General features: G+C 39.4%; 1 protein-coding gene across 2 annotated transcripts; it reads left to right on the top strand.

Annotated features, from left to right (window-relative positions):
- Positions 1-5458: 5458 nt before the first annotated feature.
- On the top strand, positions 5459-10761 carry slitrk4 (SLIT and NTRK-like family, member 4; the record flags this gene model as incomplete). 2 transcript variants are annotated; one of them, XM_079838305.1, is made up of 3 exons in its annotated part: positions 5459-6140; positions 6615-8953; positions 9473-10761. In XM_079838305.1, exons 2-3 carry the CDS (start codon positions 6650-6652, stop codon positions 9479-9481), a joined length of 2313 nt encoding a protein of 770 aa, XP_079694431.1. In that variant the 5' UTR covers positions 5459-6140; positions 6615-6649. The 2 variants fall into 2 exon arrangements, with proteins under 2 accessions (XP_079694431.1, XP_079694430.1); XM_079838304.1 differs by lacking the exon at positions 9473-10761 and having other exon boundaries at positions 6022-6140; positions 6615-9145.
- Positions 10762-12358: the final 1597 nt, after the last annotated feature.

The following is a 12358-nucleotide window of genomic DNA, read 5'->3' as shown; positions in this document are numbered from 1 at the left end:
ACAAAGTCCATCTCACTACAGTGGTTCTACAATAACTTTATGAATCGGCGAGAATAGTTTTTGTGCGTAAAAAAACCCTAAATAACGACTTGCATAGTGATGACGATTTCAAAACACGGAATCATGAAGCTTCGAAGCGTTATGAATCAGTGAGTCGAATCATGATTCGCGTGTCAAACCGCCAAACTGCTGAAATTTGGCAATCCAAACAGCTGAATCGACTCAATGATTCATAACGCTTCAAAGCTTCATGATTCCGTGTTTTGAAATCGTCATCACTATATAAGTCGTTATTTAGGGTTTTTTTGCGCACAAAAACTATTCTCGCCGATTCATAAAGTTATAGTAGAACCACTGTAGTGAGATGGACTTTGTAACAACGTCTTTAGTACCTTTTAAGGGTCTTGAGAGTGAACCGTGCATTGTGCCAATGGAGGCCTTTCAGAGCCATCAGATTTCAACTAAAATATCTTCATTTGTGTTCCGAAGATCAACGGAGGTCTTACGGGTGTCGAACGACATGAGGGTAAGTAATTAATGACAGAATTTTCATTTTTGGGTGAACTAACCCTTTAAACTTGACATTCTAGGAAATCCCTTATTTGGACAAATGTATCAGATATCACTACAACTGAATAACATCAAAGGGTGCGTCTCAATCAATTTCCTAGCTTCCGAGCTCGTGAATCAGTATATAGTGTACACAAATTCAGGCACTGGTAAGGACAGTAAATGATGCTGGCTCACTACACATAGTACAACATCATTACTGGTATTTATGACCAACAGCAGAGCTGATATCTTTCCAACATTACTTTTAATGCCATTTAAAGTACATTATGATAAATACTTTGCTTGTTACATATACGTGCAACATTTCATACGTAAATCAATTATACATGTTTGCTAGATTGTGTTCATTACCTGTCTAATGATGTATGTTTATGGTGAAATATAATAAAATAATGGTTTATATTTTTAAAAACATACAGTATATCGCGTGTCGTTATCGGTCGTTATGTGTAGTGAGTTGGCTCGCGTGAACTTCCGTTAAGGGAATATAGTGAGCATCGCTGCACCCTGGGTTTTGCAGTGCATTGTGGGACTTTTAGGGAGTGAAAATTTCAGTGCACTGGAAGGATTAAAATGGCCAACTCCCTGATCAGTGCCCTGACTACTGAACTAGGGAGCTGATTGAGATGCCCCCAAAGACTTTATATTTATAGGAAGATGTGCACGGTTCAACAATATGTTGAATAAGCCCCGCCTTCTGAACGAAAGAGCCAATCGTTTATCAGAAAAGTCATCGCGTCACTGCAATGAAGACAATAAACACACAATTGTTATGCTATGTTTATCTGTGTTGTGTTCAAGCCATCTCTGGTATTTTCATAAGAATGATGTGTATTTATAATGCAACGCTAATTAATGTAGCCTTATATCACAGTATAGAGTCTTATAAAATGATACATTTTCTGTCTCATTCTGTGAAAAGTAGCAACATGGGACCACAGAAGCCAGTTATTTCAAATATGAATGACATAATAAAGTGATTTTGGAGCAAAACATGATATTAATCTCATACATTTTCATGTTTTAGGCTATGCCAAGCAAACTGTACAACTTTCATTTAAGATGGTAAAACCCCAACTTCTGTTAAAGATGGTAAAACCCTGTACAACTTCCGTTTAAGATGGTAAAACCCTGTACAACTTCCGTTAAAGATGGGAAAACCCTGTAAAATATCTGTTAAAGATTTTAAAACCCTGTACAACTTCCGTTAAAGATGGTAAAACCCTTTACAACTTCCGTTAACGATTGTAAAACCCTGTACAACTTCCGTTAATGATGGTAAAACCCTGTACAACTTCCGTTAATGATGGTAAAACCCTGTACAACTTCAGTTAATGATGGTAAACCGCTGTACAACTTCAGTTAATGATGGTAAACCGCTGTACAACTTTCGTTAAAGACCCTGTACAACTTCCGTTAAATATCTTCCGTCAAATCTCTTATTTTAGATTTTGTCTAAAAATCCTTGCCACTCAAACACAATCCGTTCTCCTAATGAATGTGAACGTCTTCCATGCCTAAAGGCTTAGTACCCTTTCAGACTACAAGAAAGATAAACAACTTTAATCATCGCATGTGTACATATGTAGATAGTTCAAAGCCATTTTTGCCACTAGACTCCAAAGTTCTCGGCAGTAATCCCGGTAGACATTCCCCCAGCCACACTCATCCACTGCAGGCGACGTTCCACAGTGTCATCTCTTCTATCTCATTACCCTATTTCAACAGACTGCCTGTCAATCAACATGTTTGCCAGCTGGAGGGATGTACTTTATTAGATTGCTGTATGATTGACATGAGCGAGGAGCAAGGGTTAAAAGAATGCTGTAAAACATGTGGAATGAAGGCGACATTCTCTGTTTTGCCTACTGGGAGATGAGGCTACAAACAGAAAATAACCAAAAACAAAGGAACGGGTGCTTTGTAATCTTGCCATTGCTTTTTTTTTCTTTCTTCGTATTCACTCACTGAGTTTTTGCATACAGATTGTAAAAACAACCAGAGGAATGAAGATACACTACCAGTATCCTTTACATAAATTGCATCTCATTACTCATACGCACTTTCTGAAAAGTTGAAACTGAGCCATTACTCTCTGTCAAACATTGTAAGATTTGTTATGTCGTTGACAACCTCAGTATCACATACACTAATGATATAAAATGTTCTTTTCTTCCATGTTTATTTATTTTAAGTTGTATTTATTTATTTTTTATCAGTCGTTCGCAGAAACACACACACACACACACACACACACACACACACACACACACACACACACACACACACACACACACACACACACACACACACACACACACACACACACACACACACACACACTATAGTCTTATTGAATGAAGAAAAATGTGGATAAAAGCAGAGGGCCTACAGTCTAAATAGGTGAATAATGTTTCCACAATTTAATAAGGCAAGCAAAGTTTTAACATTTAAGCAACTGAATGATAATTGCTGGTTCTCTTCGCACCCTTGTTCGGCAGTAAGTTTATGATAAACAAAAAAGAAAAAACACTCTGAACACAGAGCACCAACATTAAATGTGGATTAAATTATATTCAAGCAAAGTGACAAAACAAACAACACTTATGTTTTTTTTATATAAACATTGTCACCACCACTAGTTTTTTTCTTGTTGCTAGTTAAAAATAGGCCGCTGTTTAACATATCAAAGACTGAAACTTGAGAGAGGCAGACACAAAAACCAGAACAACCCCCGTATCCACAGAGCAAAGGCTGTCACTTCACACTAAACACCCAGACTGAAAGTGTTTACCCCACGCCTATACACAAAAATTGACAAAATATGAACAAGTGCTACATTGCTGTCCAGCTTATAACTGAGTGAAGCCCCTATAGGGGCTTTTGCTGCTTTACTTCTTGTTACGGCGGCGGGAATTTCTTGTGACTTCCGGCTCTCTGCAATAAGCTTCAATAATTTCACAAACTAGTAGAAGGTGGTAGATGAGGTCTTAACACAAATCTATTCTCTCTCTCTCTCTCTCTCTCTCTCTCTCTCTCTCTCTCTCTCTCTCACACACACACACACACACACACACATTGACCCAACAGTTGTCTTTGCTCCTGAGGGTTACATAAGGCTGAAATGAGTTCAGTGTTCAAACATGCGAATATTGAAGCATTGGGTTGTAAAGTGACACACACATACAGAATAATAAACGTTATTGGGGCTAGTTATCACAATTTATCCTCTGATTAATATTCCTCAGAGTGAGTTGAGCCTGTTTCTTATACGCACGCATTACAGCCTTGTCTAAAAAAACAATGGGTCTATGTAATGGCTTTCAGCATATGTAAACATTAAAACAATACCAAAATAGCAAACTGTCAGAAACTATTGACAATTTTATCAAATTGCTGAATGTAAAACTTTCCCTGACCTGATGTTCATGAGAAATTGTTCTGAGAACACAGCTCAACCTTTTAGTTAAAATCTAAAAGTTCCTTATTAGTGCATACAAAAATATGGTATTGGAATTTTAGTTTGTATTTTTCCAATTCATTACTCCAATCGAAGTGTTTGAAACCAGCAGACAGAACAAGTAGAGAGAGAAACACATGCATGCAATTGGATTTTTGACTCAAATCACTTTCTGAAATGGACAATGTGACAAACTCACCATTTACCAGCTTGCCCGGTGTCCCCTATATCAGATTATACACTATGGACTAAATATAAAGAAAATCTAAACGTATAAAAAGCTTAGAATGGAATCCATTTTATGAGCTAAATCTCACTTATTTCTGCCAGATGAGGGCGCCGTGTTTGATCTTATTTTTTTTTTCTTGGTTCAACATTAACCCACTGCAGAGCCATAGAGGACATGACAGACACGGATGCTCTATCGATGTCCACTAACTCATATTACATCTTCACAATCTAAAAGTGTAATCATAAATGCGTCCAATTCCGGGGCATGCATGTCATAAAGTCAATCAAACGAGTGCATGAGGACAAATCAATGTTCAGGTTATTGGAACGACATAAGAAGTCAATAAAACGGCGCACCTGTTGTCTATCAAGAATGAATCATCATTCCTGGGGAACTGTCAAACTATAAAGATTTGTTGCTGCGCGTGCAACAGCTCTGGGTGACTTTGCCGCAGTTTCTAAATGCGGTGTCGTACATCCACGTATTCTTACAATTGTAAAATAAAGAAAATAAAGAATCCCACGCGTTAAATCCTCTCGCGCTGCTGCCAGGCAACCAGGCGCGTAAACTGGCATTGATCCAACTAAAGATTACGCGTCACCATTTCCAGAGATCCTTTAACTAAAGACACACGAGAAAGAGAGCTTTATAATGTTCACTAGCCTACTGAGTGTTTAAGAGAAGTTGAATTTTGTTTCTTAATATTTTAGCCCTGTCAAACCCCTCCCTTCTGTCTCTCTCTTGTTCTCTCACACACATATACGCGCGCTCGTAATAGGAATATTGTAAAATAAAGAATAGGAAAAATAAAGAATCACACGCGCTAAATCCTCACGCGCTCCCGTCACGAAATCGGTCTCGCGCGCACGAACTGGCCAGGATCCAACTAAAGATTACGCGTCACCATTTCCAGAGATCTCTCAACGAAAGGCACTAGCAGAGCGCTTTATAATGTTCACTAGTGAGTGTTTAAGAGTGTTTAAGGGATTTTGTTCCTTAATATTTTCGCCCTGTTAACCCCCCTCCCCTCGCCTTGCGCGCTTGCCTCTCTCTCTCTCTCTCTCTCTCTCTCTCTCTCTCTCTCTCTCTCTCTCTCTCTCTCTCTCTCTCTCTCTCCCTCCCTCTCTGCATCTCTGCATTTTCTCTCCTCCCGCTTCACCGTGTGGGAAGCTCAATGCAGCAACAAAACCAACACACTTAGAAGAAGACGTGGTGGAATAGTTGGTTTATAAGACTCTTCTCATTATTCGGACGAGGACTGCACCAACAATACTTATTTTGATAATGTGGTGTAGGGTGGCATCTCTTTTCGAGCGCATTTTACTCAGTTGAATTATTAATTTCTTCCTCGGTCTGACATCAGAGCACGTAGTTTCTTTTTTCCTCTTATCTCGCAACTTGCATAATCCCAAGAAACGGCAGGAATCAAATGGAGTCGATTTCCGATATTCGGTAATCGGGTGAGCCGCGACGCGCAATGGATTGTTGCTATTAATTTATTAAGATCTGTATCAATTATTTTTCCTGAACTGTTGAGCAAACTGTCCGTTCAAATTGCGTCTAAACTGATGTTCAATTCTTTCAACGGAAGAATGTTGGACTTGTTTTGCATCCAAATTCACCACTTGCTATTTCACCATTTTCACTTCGGTTTTGAATTCTTTCTTCAGCGCAAATACGCCGCGCCGTGTTCGAGATGCCTCAAAAGAGCTCAGTAACCTTGGGATTTTATGACACAATATATGTTTTGTACAAGTGGAGCCTGACTAGAGAGGCTGAGACTGAAATCTGAACCTGGATGAATGGGAATAGTCCCTCTCTTGGCGCTCCCAATGTCCGGTGTTATCTGAAAAGGCGGAGATATTAACATTGCCGGTGAGTGTTGAATTGTATTTTTTTTATATATCTATATATTCAGTTATTTGTTGGCAAAGCAGGGAAATTCAAAGGTTATAATCTCTTTGTACTGTATTTAAATTACGGTTTTGTGAAGGTGATAATACTGTCTTCTGTATGCGATGGACTGAGACTTTTTTTCCTCCTCGATTCACTGAAACACACGAAATACGCTGATGCATACATTTATTGCGGTGTAAGTCACACTACGTCAGTGTATTCAAATTTTATATTTTATAATTGTGTTGCTTGTAAATACAGGTGGATTTATTTTAGTGTAGGCTCAGATATTATATTTGGATTCAAACGGCACATAACAGGTTTTTCCAAGTTCTTTGTGTGCGCAGAGGGCATTTTAAACCCCCCTGCTGTAAAGATCTTGGCATTAGCTGTGTCACTCAGTGGGAAAAAAGGCATGTGTTTTGATTGTTTGTTTGTTTTTCCCCCTCTAAGGTAAATGGTTTACTGGGGGATTTGTAAAAGGCAAAATGCTGCTGCTTGTTCTGTTGGCCTTTTCCATATCGGGTTCATTTTGTGACTTGGATTCGGACCTCAGAGCTGAGACCTGCAGCGCTTGCTCCTGCATGTCCATCGAGAACGTCCTCTATGTGAACTGTGAGAAAATAACTGTGTACAGACCTACACAGCTGCAGCCACCAGCATCCAGCCTCTACCATTTGAATTTCCAGAACAACCTTTTGTACATCCTTTACCCCAACTCTTTTGTGAATTTCACGCACGCAGTCTCACTCCAGCTGGGGAACAACAAACTCCAGAACATTGAGGGAGGTGCCTTTGTGGGGCTTAGTGCATTGAAACAGTTGCACTTAAATAACAATGAGTTAAAAGAGCTCCGCGCCGACACTTTCCGAGGAATCGAGAACTTGGAATACCTCCAGGCTGACTACAATTTAATCAGGTTCATTGAGAAAGGAGCCTTCAACAAATTACATAAACTGAAGGTCCTCATTTTAAATGACAATCTGATTCAAAGCCTACCTGAGAACATTTTCCGATTCGCCTCACTTACTCACTTGGACATAAGAGGGAATAGGATACAGAAGCTTCCTTATCTTGGAGTTCTGGAGCACATTGGACGGATAGTGGAATTGCAGTTAGATGACAACCCATGGAATTGCACTTGTGATTTGTTACCTTTGAAAGCCTGGCTGGAGAATATGCCCTATAACATTTTCATTGGGGAGGCTATCTGCGAGACCCCTATTGACCTGTATGGCCGCCTCTTGAAGGAGACTAATAAGCAGGAGCTGTGCCCCATGGGGACAGGCAGTGACTTTGATGTACGGATGCCCCCCTCCCAGCCCGAGGGTGGGCTAACCATGTCTAATGTGGCACCTTCAACCATAGCACCTTTAGTGACCAAAGCACCCAAAACCACCAATCCCTCCAAAATATACGGCAATGGGATTGTTGCTGGTAATCCAGCTGGTAAAAATGGCCAAATTGTGTCCTATCAAACTCGAATCCCTCCCTCCTCCTGCCCCCAGCCCTGCACATGCAAAGTTCACCCTTCTGACTTTGGCATTAGTGTCAGCTGTCAAGAAAGAAACATCCAGAGCCTAGCAGATCTCATACCTAAACCGCCAAATGCTAAGAAATTGCACCTAAGTGGTAATTACATACGAGATATCAGCCCCACTGACTTCCAAGGGTTTGAGGGTTTAGATTTATTACATTTGGGCAGCAATCAAATATCCACCGTTCAAAAAGGTGTGTTTGCAAATCAGACCAACCTCCGTAGGCTATACCTTAATGGCAATCAGCTGGAGCAGCTGCACCCTGAAATGTTTCTTGGGCTTAATAACCTCCAATATCTCTATTTGGAGTACAATGCCATAAAGGAGGTGTTAGCAGGGACATTTGACTCCATGCCAAATTTGCAGCTCTTGTATCTGAATAACAATGTGCTCAGAAGCCTGCCTGCATACATCTTTGCAGGCGTTTCTCTTGCCAGACTGAATCTAAAGAACAACCACTTCATGACTCTGCCTGTGAGTGGCGTCCTAGACCAGCTCAAATCTCTCACTCAGATAGACCTGGATGGCAACCCTTGGGAATGCTCCTGCGATTTAGTAGCTTTGAAACTATGGCTTGAAAAACTGAACGAGGGGGTCGCTGCCAAAGGGGTCAAGTGTGCATCTCCAGTGCAGTTCTCCAACATCGAGCTGAGGGAGCTGAAACATGAGATCATGTGCCCGAAGCTCATAGCCAGGCCTCCTTTCATCCTGACTAGTGCTACCCCTCTTCTCACATCACTGTCACCTGCTGGAGTTGGCAAGGCACCTCCCAGTGGCCCTGTACCTTTGTCTATCATGATCTTGAGCATACTGGTAGTTCTGATCCTCACTGTCTTTGTGGCCTTCTGCCTGCTGGTCGTTGTGTTGAGACGGAACAAAAAGCCAGCGGGGAGACAGGAGGGACTCGGCAACCAGGAGTGCGCATCCATGCCTCTCCATATCAGGAGGCACAATCACAAATCGAACAAGAAGGACGACCTGGGTGGAGAGACATTCATCCCGCAGACTATCGAGCACATGAGCAAAGCTCACACGTGTGGAATTAGAGACTCTGATTCGGGCTTCAAATTTGTAGACTCAGAGAGACAGAAAATGATGTTACACAACAGCGCAGACAAAGACAAGGACTCTCTACCCCTGGACCCCAGGAAGAGATTAAGCACCATTGACGAGCTGGACGAGTTCCTACCGGGACGAGACAGCATGTTCCTCCACAACTACTTGGAGAGCAAAAAGGATTTCAACAGTATAGGGGTGAGTGGCTTTGAGATCCGTTACCCCGAGAAACCACATGACAAAAAAATGAAAAAATCATTGATAGGGCGCAACCACAGTAAGATAGTGATTGAGCAGCGTAAAAGTGATTATTATGAACTAAAGGCAAAAATGGGGACCCCAGACTACCTTCAAGTACTAGAGGAACAGACAGCCCTCAGTAAATTCTAGAACATCATCTTCATCTGCCCTGTAATGACAAAAGTGCCTTAAGACCAATCTTAATGACCAATGGAATACCGGACACGTTTCATTACACAAAGCGTAACTCCCTTAGAATCGTTGGCTGTTAAATTTACATACCATTTTTTTATGTTGTGATGTCATTATGAATTAAGAATCACATCAGTCAGTATCTTTACAAACAGTCGTAGTTTGCTGCTATTGATATGCGTTCCATCAAATTCCACTGAACTTTGTTTTTACCAAATGATTGGGTCATGAAACAGTGTTAAGTGTACTTCATATTGACCCCTCTTCATTGTGTTTGGTTGGAAGTATTTCTAGGCATCTTGGGATGACAAAATCAAATGGAGTGGAAGAATTGGAAGTTGGCACATGCTTGAAAGTGGTGGAATACCCCAGACTCCCCTCTCTTGGATTATATTTTGACACTTTTGGGGGACTTGAAACTCTTGGATTTGATTATCTCTGAAGATACTGGCAGCCAACATTCGTACATTTTGGATTATTCCAATAACCTGTAAAGAGCCATTTGATATTGTTCTACTGAAATGTGATTCTTTTTGAAGTGTTTGGCTATGGCACATGACAGGACATTCATGAACTCAAGAGAAACTAAACAGCTGCTTGCCATGTAAGCGTATCTGGATTTATTTTGTAAGTCAACATTATTTGTATTTGTGGGGCAGTTGTGTAAATTACAACAGTCGACAAGTAAATTCAACAAACTCATCAAGAAAAACATTAAAAAAAAAAAGGAAAATCAACAAAACGAACAAAAAAAAAATCGATGACCACTGTCACCTGTCAATTCGTAGTTTAACTTCATATTTAATTTATTTTTCTATGCAGAATTATTTAAAGACTATTGGTACTATTTAACAATTTCAAGGGACATTTTGAATGCTATAAATGATACAGGCTCTTAGTTCGAGCTCTGAATCTTCAATTCTGTTCTGACCTGAGTTACATTCTGAATTCTGCTGGTGGCTGACCGACAGAGGCGTACAGATGGCGGTGATGTCGTTTTCACTGTCACGTTGCACGAGGTGAGGCCTCCTAGCGTATCACGTCTAACAGTTTGCTTATTCTTATATCCCAGAGCAACTTGTAAAAGGTTTCTTATTAACAATATGCAACCAAATAAGTGTGCATTAACGTGATATGATTCTGGATAGTACAAACGGCATTGTGCAAATGAAGTACTAATTCACTGTAATTTATTGGATTTGTTGAGAGGATTGTGTTTTATCAACACAACTGTGAGACCTAACTCGCCTTATGAAAAGGCTACAGAATTGGTCAGAATCATATCACTTTCCATGTGCAATATTATTATGCTCAATCATATTAGCTTGAAATCTTTATTTTGTTTGTCGGTTCAAATGAATATTACAGAGAGAGAGAGCTTAATTTTTTAAAAGAAAAGGCTTAATTTCATTCAGTCTTTATTTAAAATATTAAGTTAATGATTGTTTAAAATAGAATGTACCATGAGAGATAAAATAAATACAATTTTATATCAGTCATGAGAATCTGTATATTGGTTATTAATTTCATTGTGCAATCCTGTTGAGGTCAAGGTATTAAAATCAGATCTAATTTGCTCTGTCTTTTCTTTCTTTCTGCCTTTCTTTGTTTCTGTTTACAGAAGTGTTATCATGTTTTGTTGATCGTTAAACTTGCTTCTCAAATAAAAGGCCCTGAATGCTCTTACAGACAATTTGGTAAATGAAGTGTCTTGTAGATTTTTAATCTACTAAAGCGGTTAAACACTCTCTCTTCCTCACTGGTATATGGTTCAGGTTTCCAAAGGTCTATCATTCGCTGGTTAAAAAAGGGGATTCATCTAAGATGCAGAGGGTCACTTGACTCGAGCTGGCAACAGATAAGAGAACCATAACTGTTAGTTGATGGTGTGTGTGTGTGTGTGTGTGTGTGTGTGTGTGTGTGTGTGTGTGTGTGTGTGTGTGTGTGTGTGTGTGTGTGTGTGTGTGTGTGTGTGTGTGTGTGTGTGTGTGTGTGAAAGAGAGACATGCAAGTAGGAAAAAACAGCTTGTTTCCATTTGATGATAGCAGAATAATGCTTTGGAGAGGCTCTTGACAGTCCTTTTCATATGTACTTCAGCAAAAACACAGAGTACTGAAACTTAAACATCATGTGTGATGTTCTGTATGTCTAAAATAACATTTTTGCTTAATAGGCATACATAATCCCTTCAAAATATATACGGCACGGCAATGGGATTGTTGCTGGTAAGGATTTATATCACAGTAATAAATATACTCCTGTTATATATATATATATATATATATATATATATATATGTTAAGGATTTAACATTTAAGATCTGTTTTACTTGAACAAGCTGTTTTTTGACACATTGCGTTTAGTAACAATCCCACTTTCATCTTTTTGTATAGGGAATATTTAAGGAAATGGTAACATGTTATGTTTTCGTTTTGCTTCACATGAAAAATTGGACCCACTTTTATATTAGGTGGCCTTAACTACTATGTACTAAAATTTAAATTAATTATTTGATACAATGCATTTATTGTGTACATACGTTACATAAGTTTATACATTGTACTTAAATAAATAAAAAAATACCTGCATGTAATTACATCTGTAATTAATATCTGTAGTTATATTTATAATTACACTGTTGACATTTCCCTTACACCTAACCCTACCCTTAAACGTACCCATTCCACCACACATGTCCCTAACCTTACCCGTATCCCACCTCAATATCAGCAAAAGTGTGTGCAATACAATATGAACACAATAAGTACATTGTACAATGCACTTTTTATGTAAGTACATAGTACTTAAGGCCACCTAATATAAAGTGGGACCAACATTTTTTTCCATCTTCCATTTAAAGTTTTGATGCCTGTGTGAATTTTATCTTAAGATTACTGAATAACACACACACGCGCACACACACACACACACGTTCATGAATTGAGTGTTCTGCCTTTAAGGAGCATATTAAGTCAAGTCAAGTCAACGTATTTATATAGCGCTTTTTACAGTGCAGATTGTTTCAAAGCAGCTTCACAGTGTTAAACAAAATAATGCAACAGAATTTGATTCGGCTGTACAGCCGCTCCAGAGAAAACGGTGATGTCATCAGCTCATTTAAATGATCATACAGTGACAATTTGGGCAGATCAGTAATTTATTTTATATAG

Source organism: Gobio gobio (genome assembly GCF_949357685.1).
Source record: "Gobio gobio genome assembly, chromosome: 16".
Taxonomy (NCBI): Eukaryota; Metazoa; Chordata; class Actinopteri; order Cypriniformes; family Gobionidae; genus Gobio; species Gobio gobio.
Note: the sequence above shows the minus strand (reverse complement) of the source record. Positions and strands in the feature narration are given on the sequence as shown.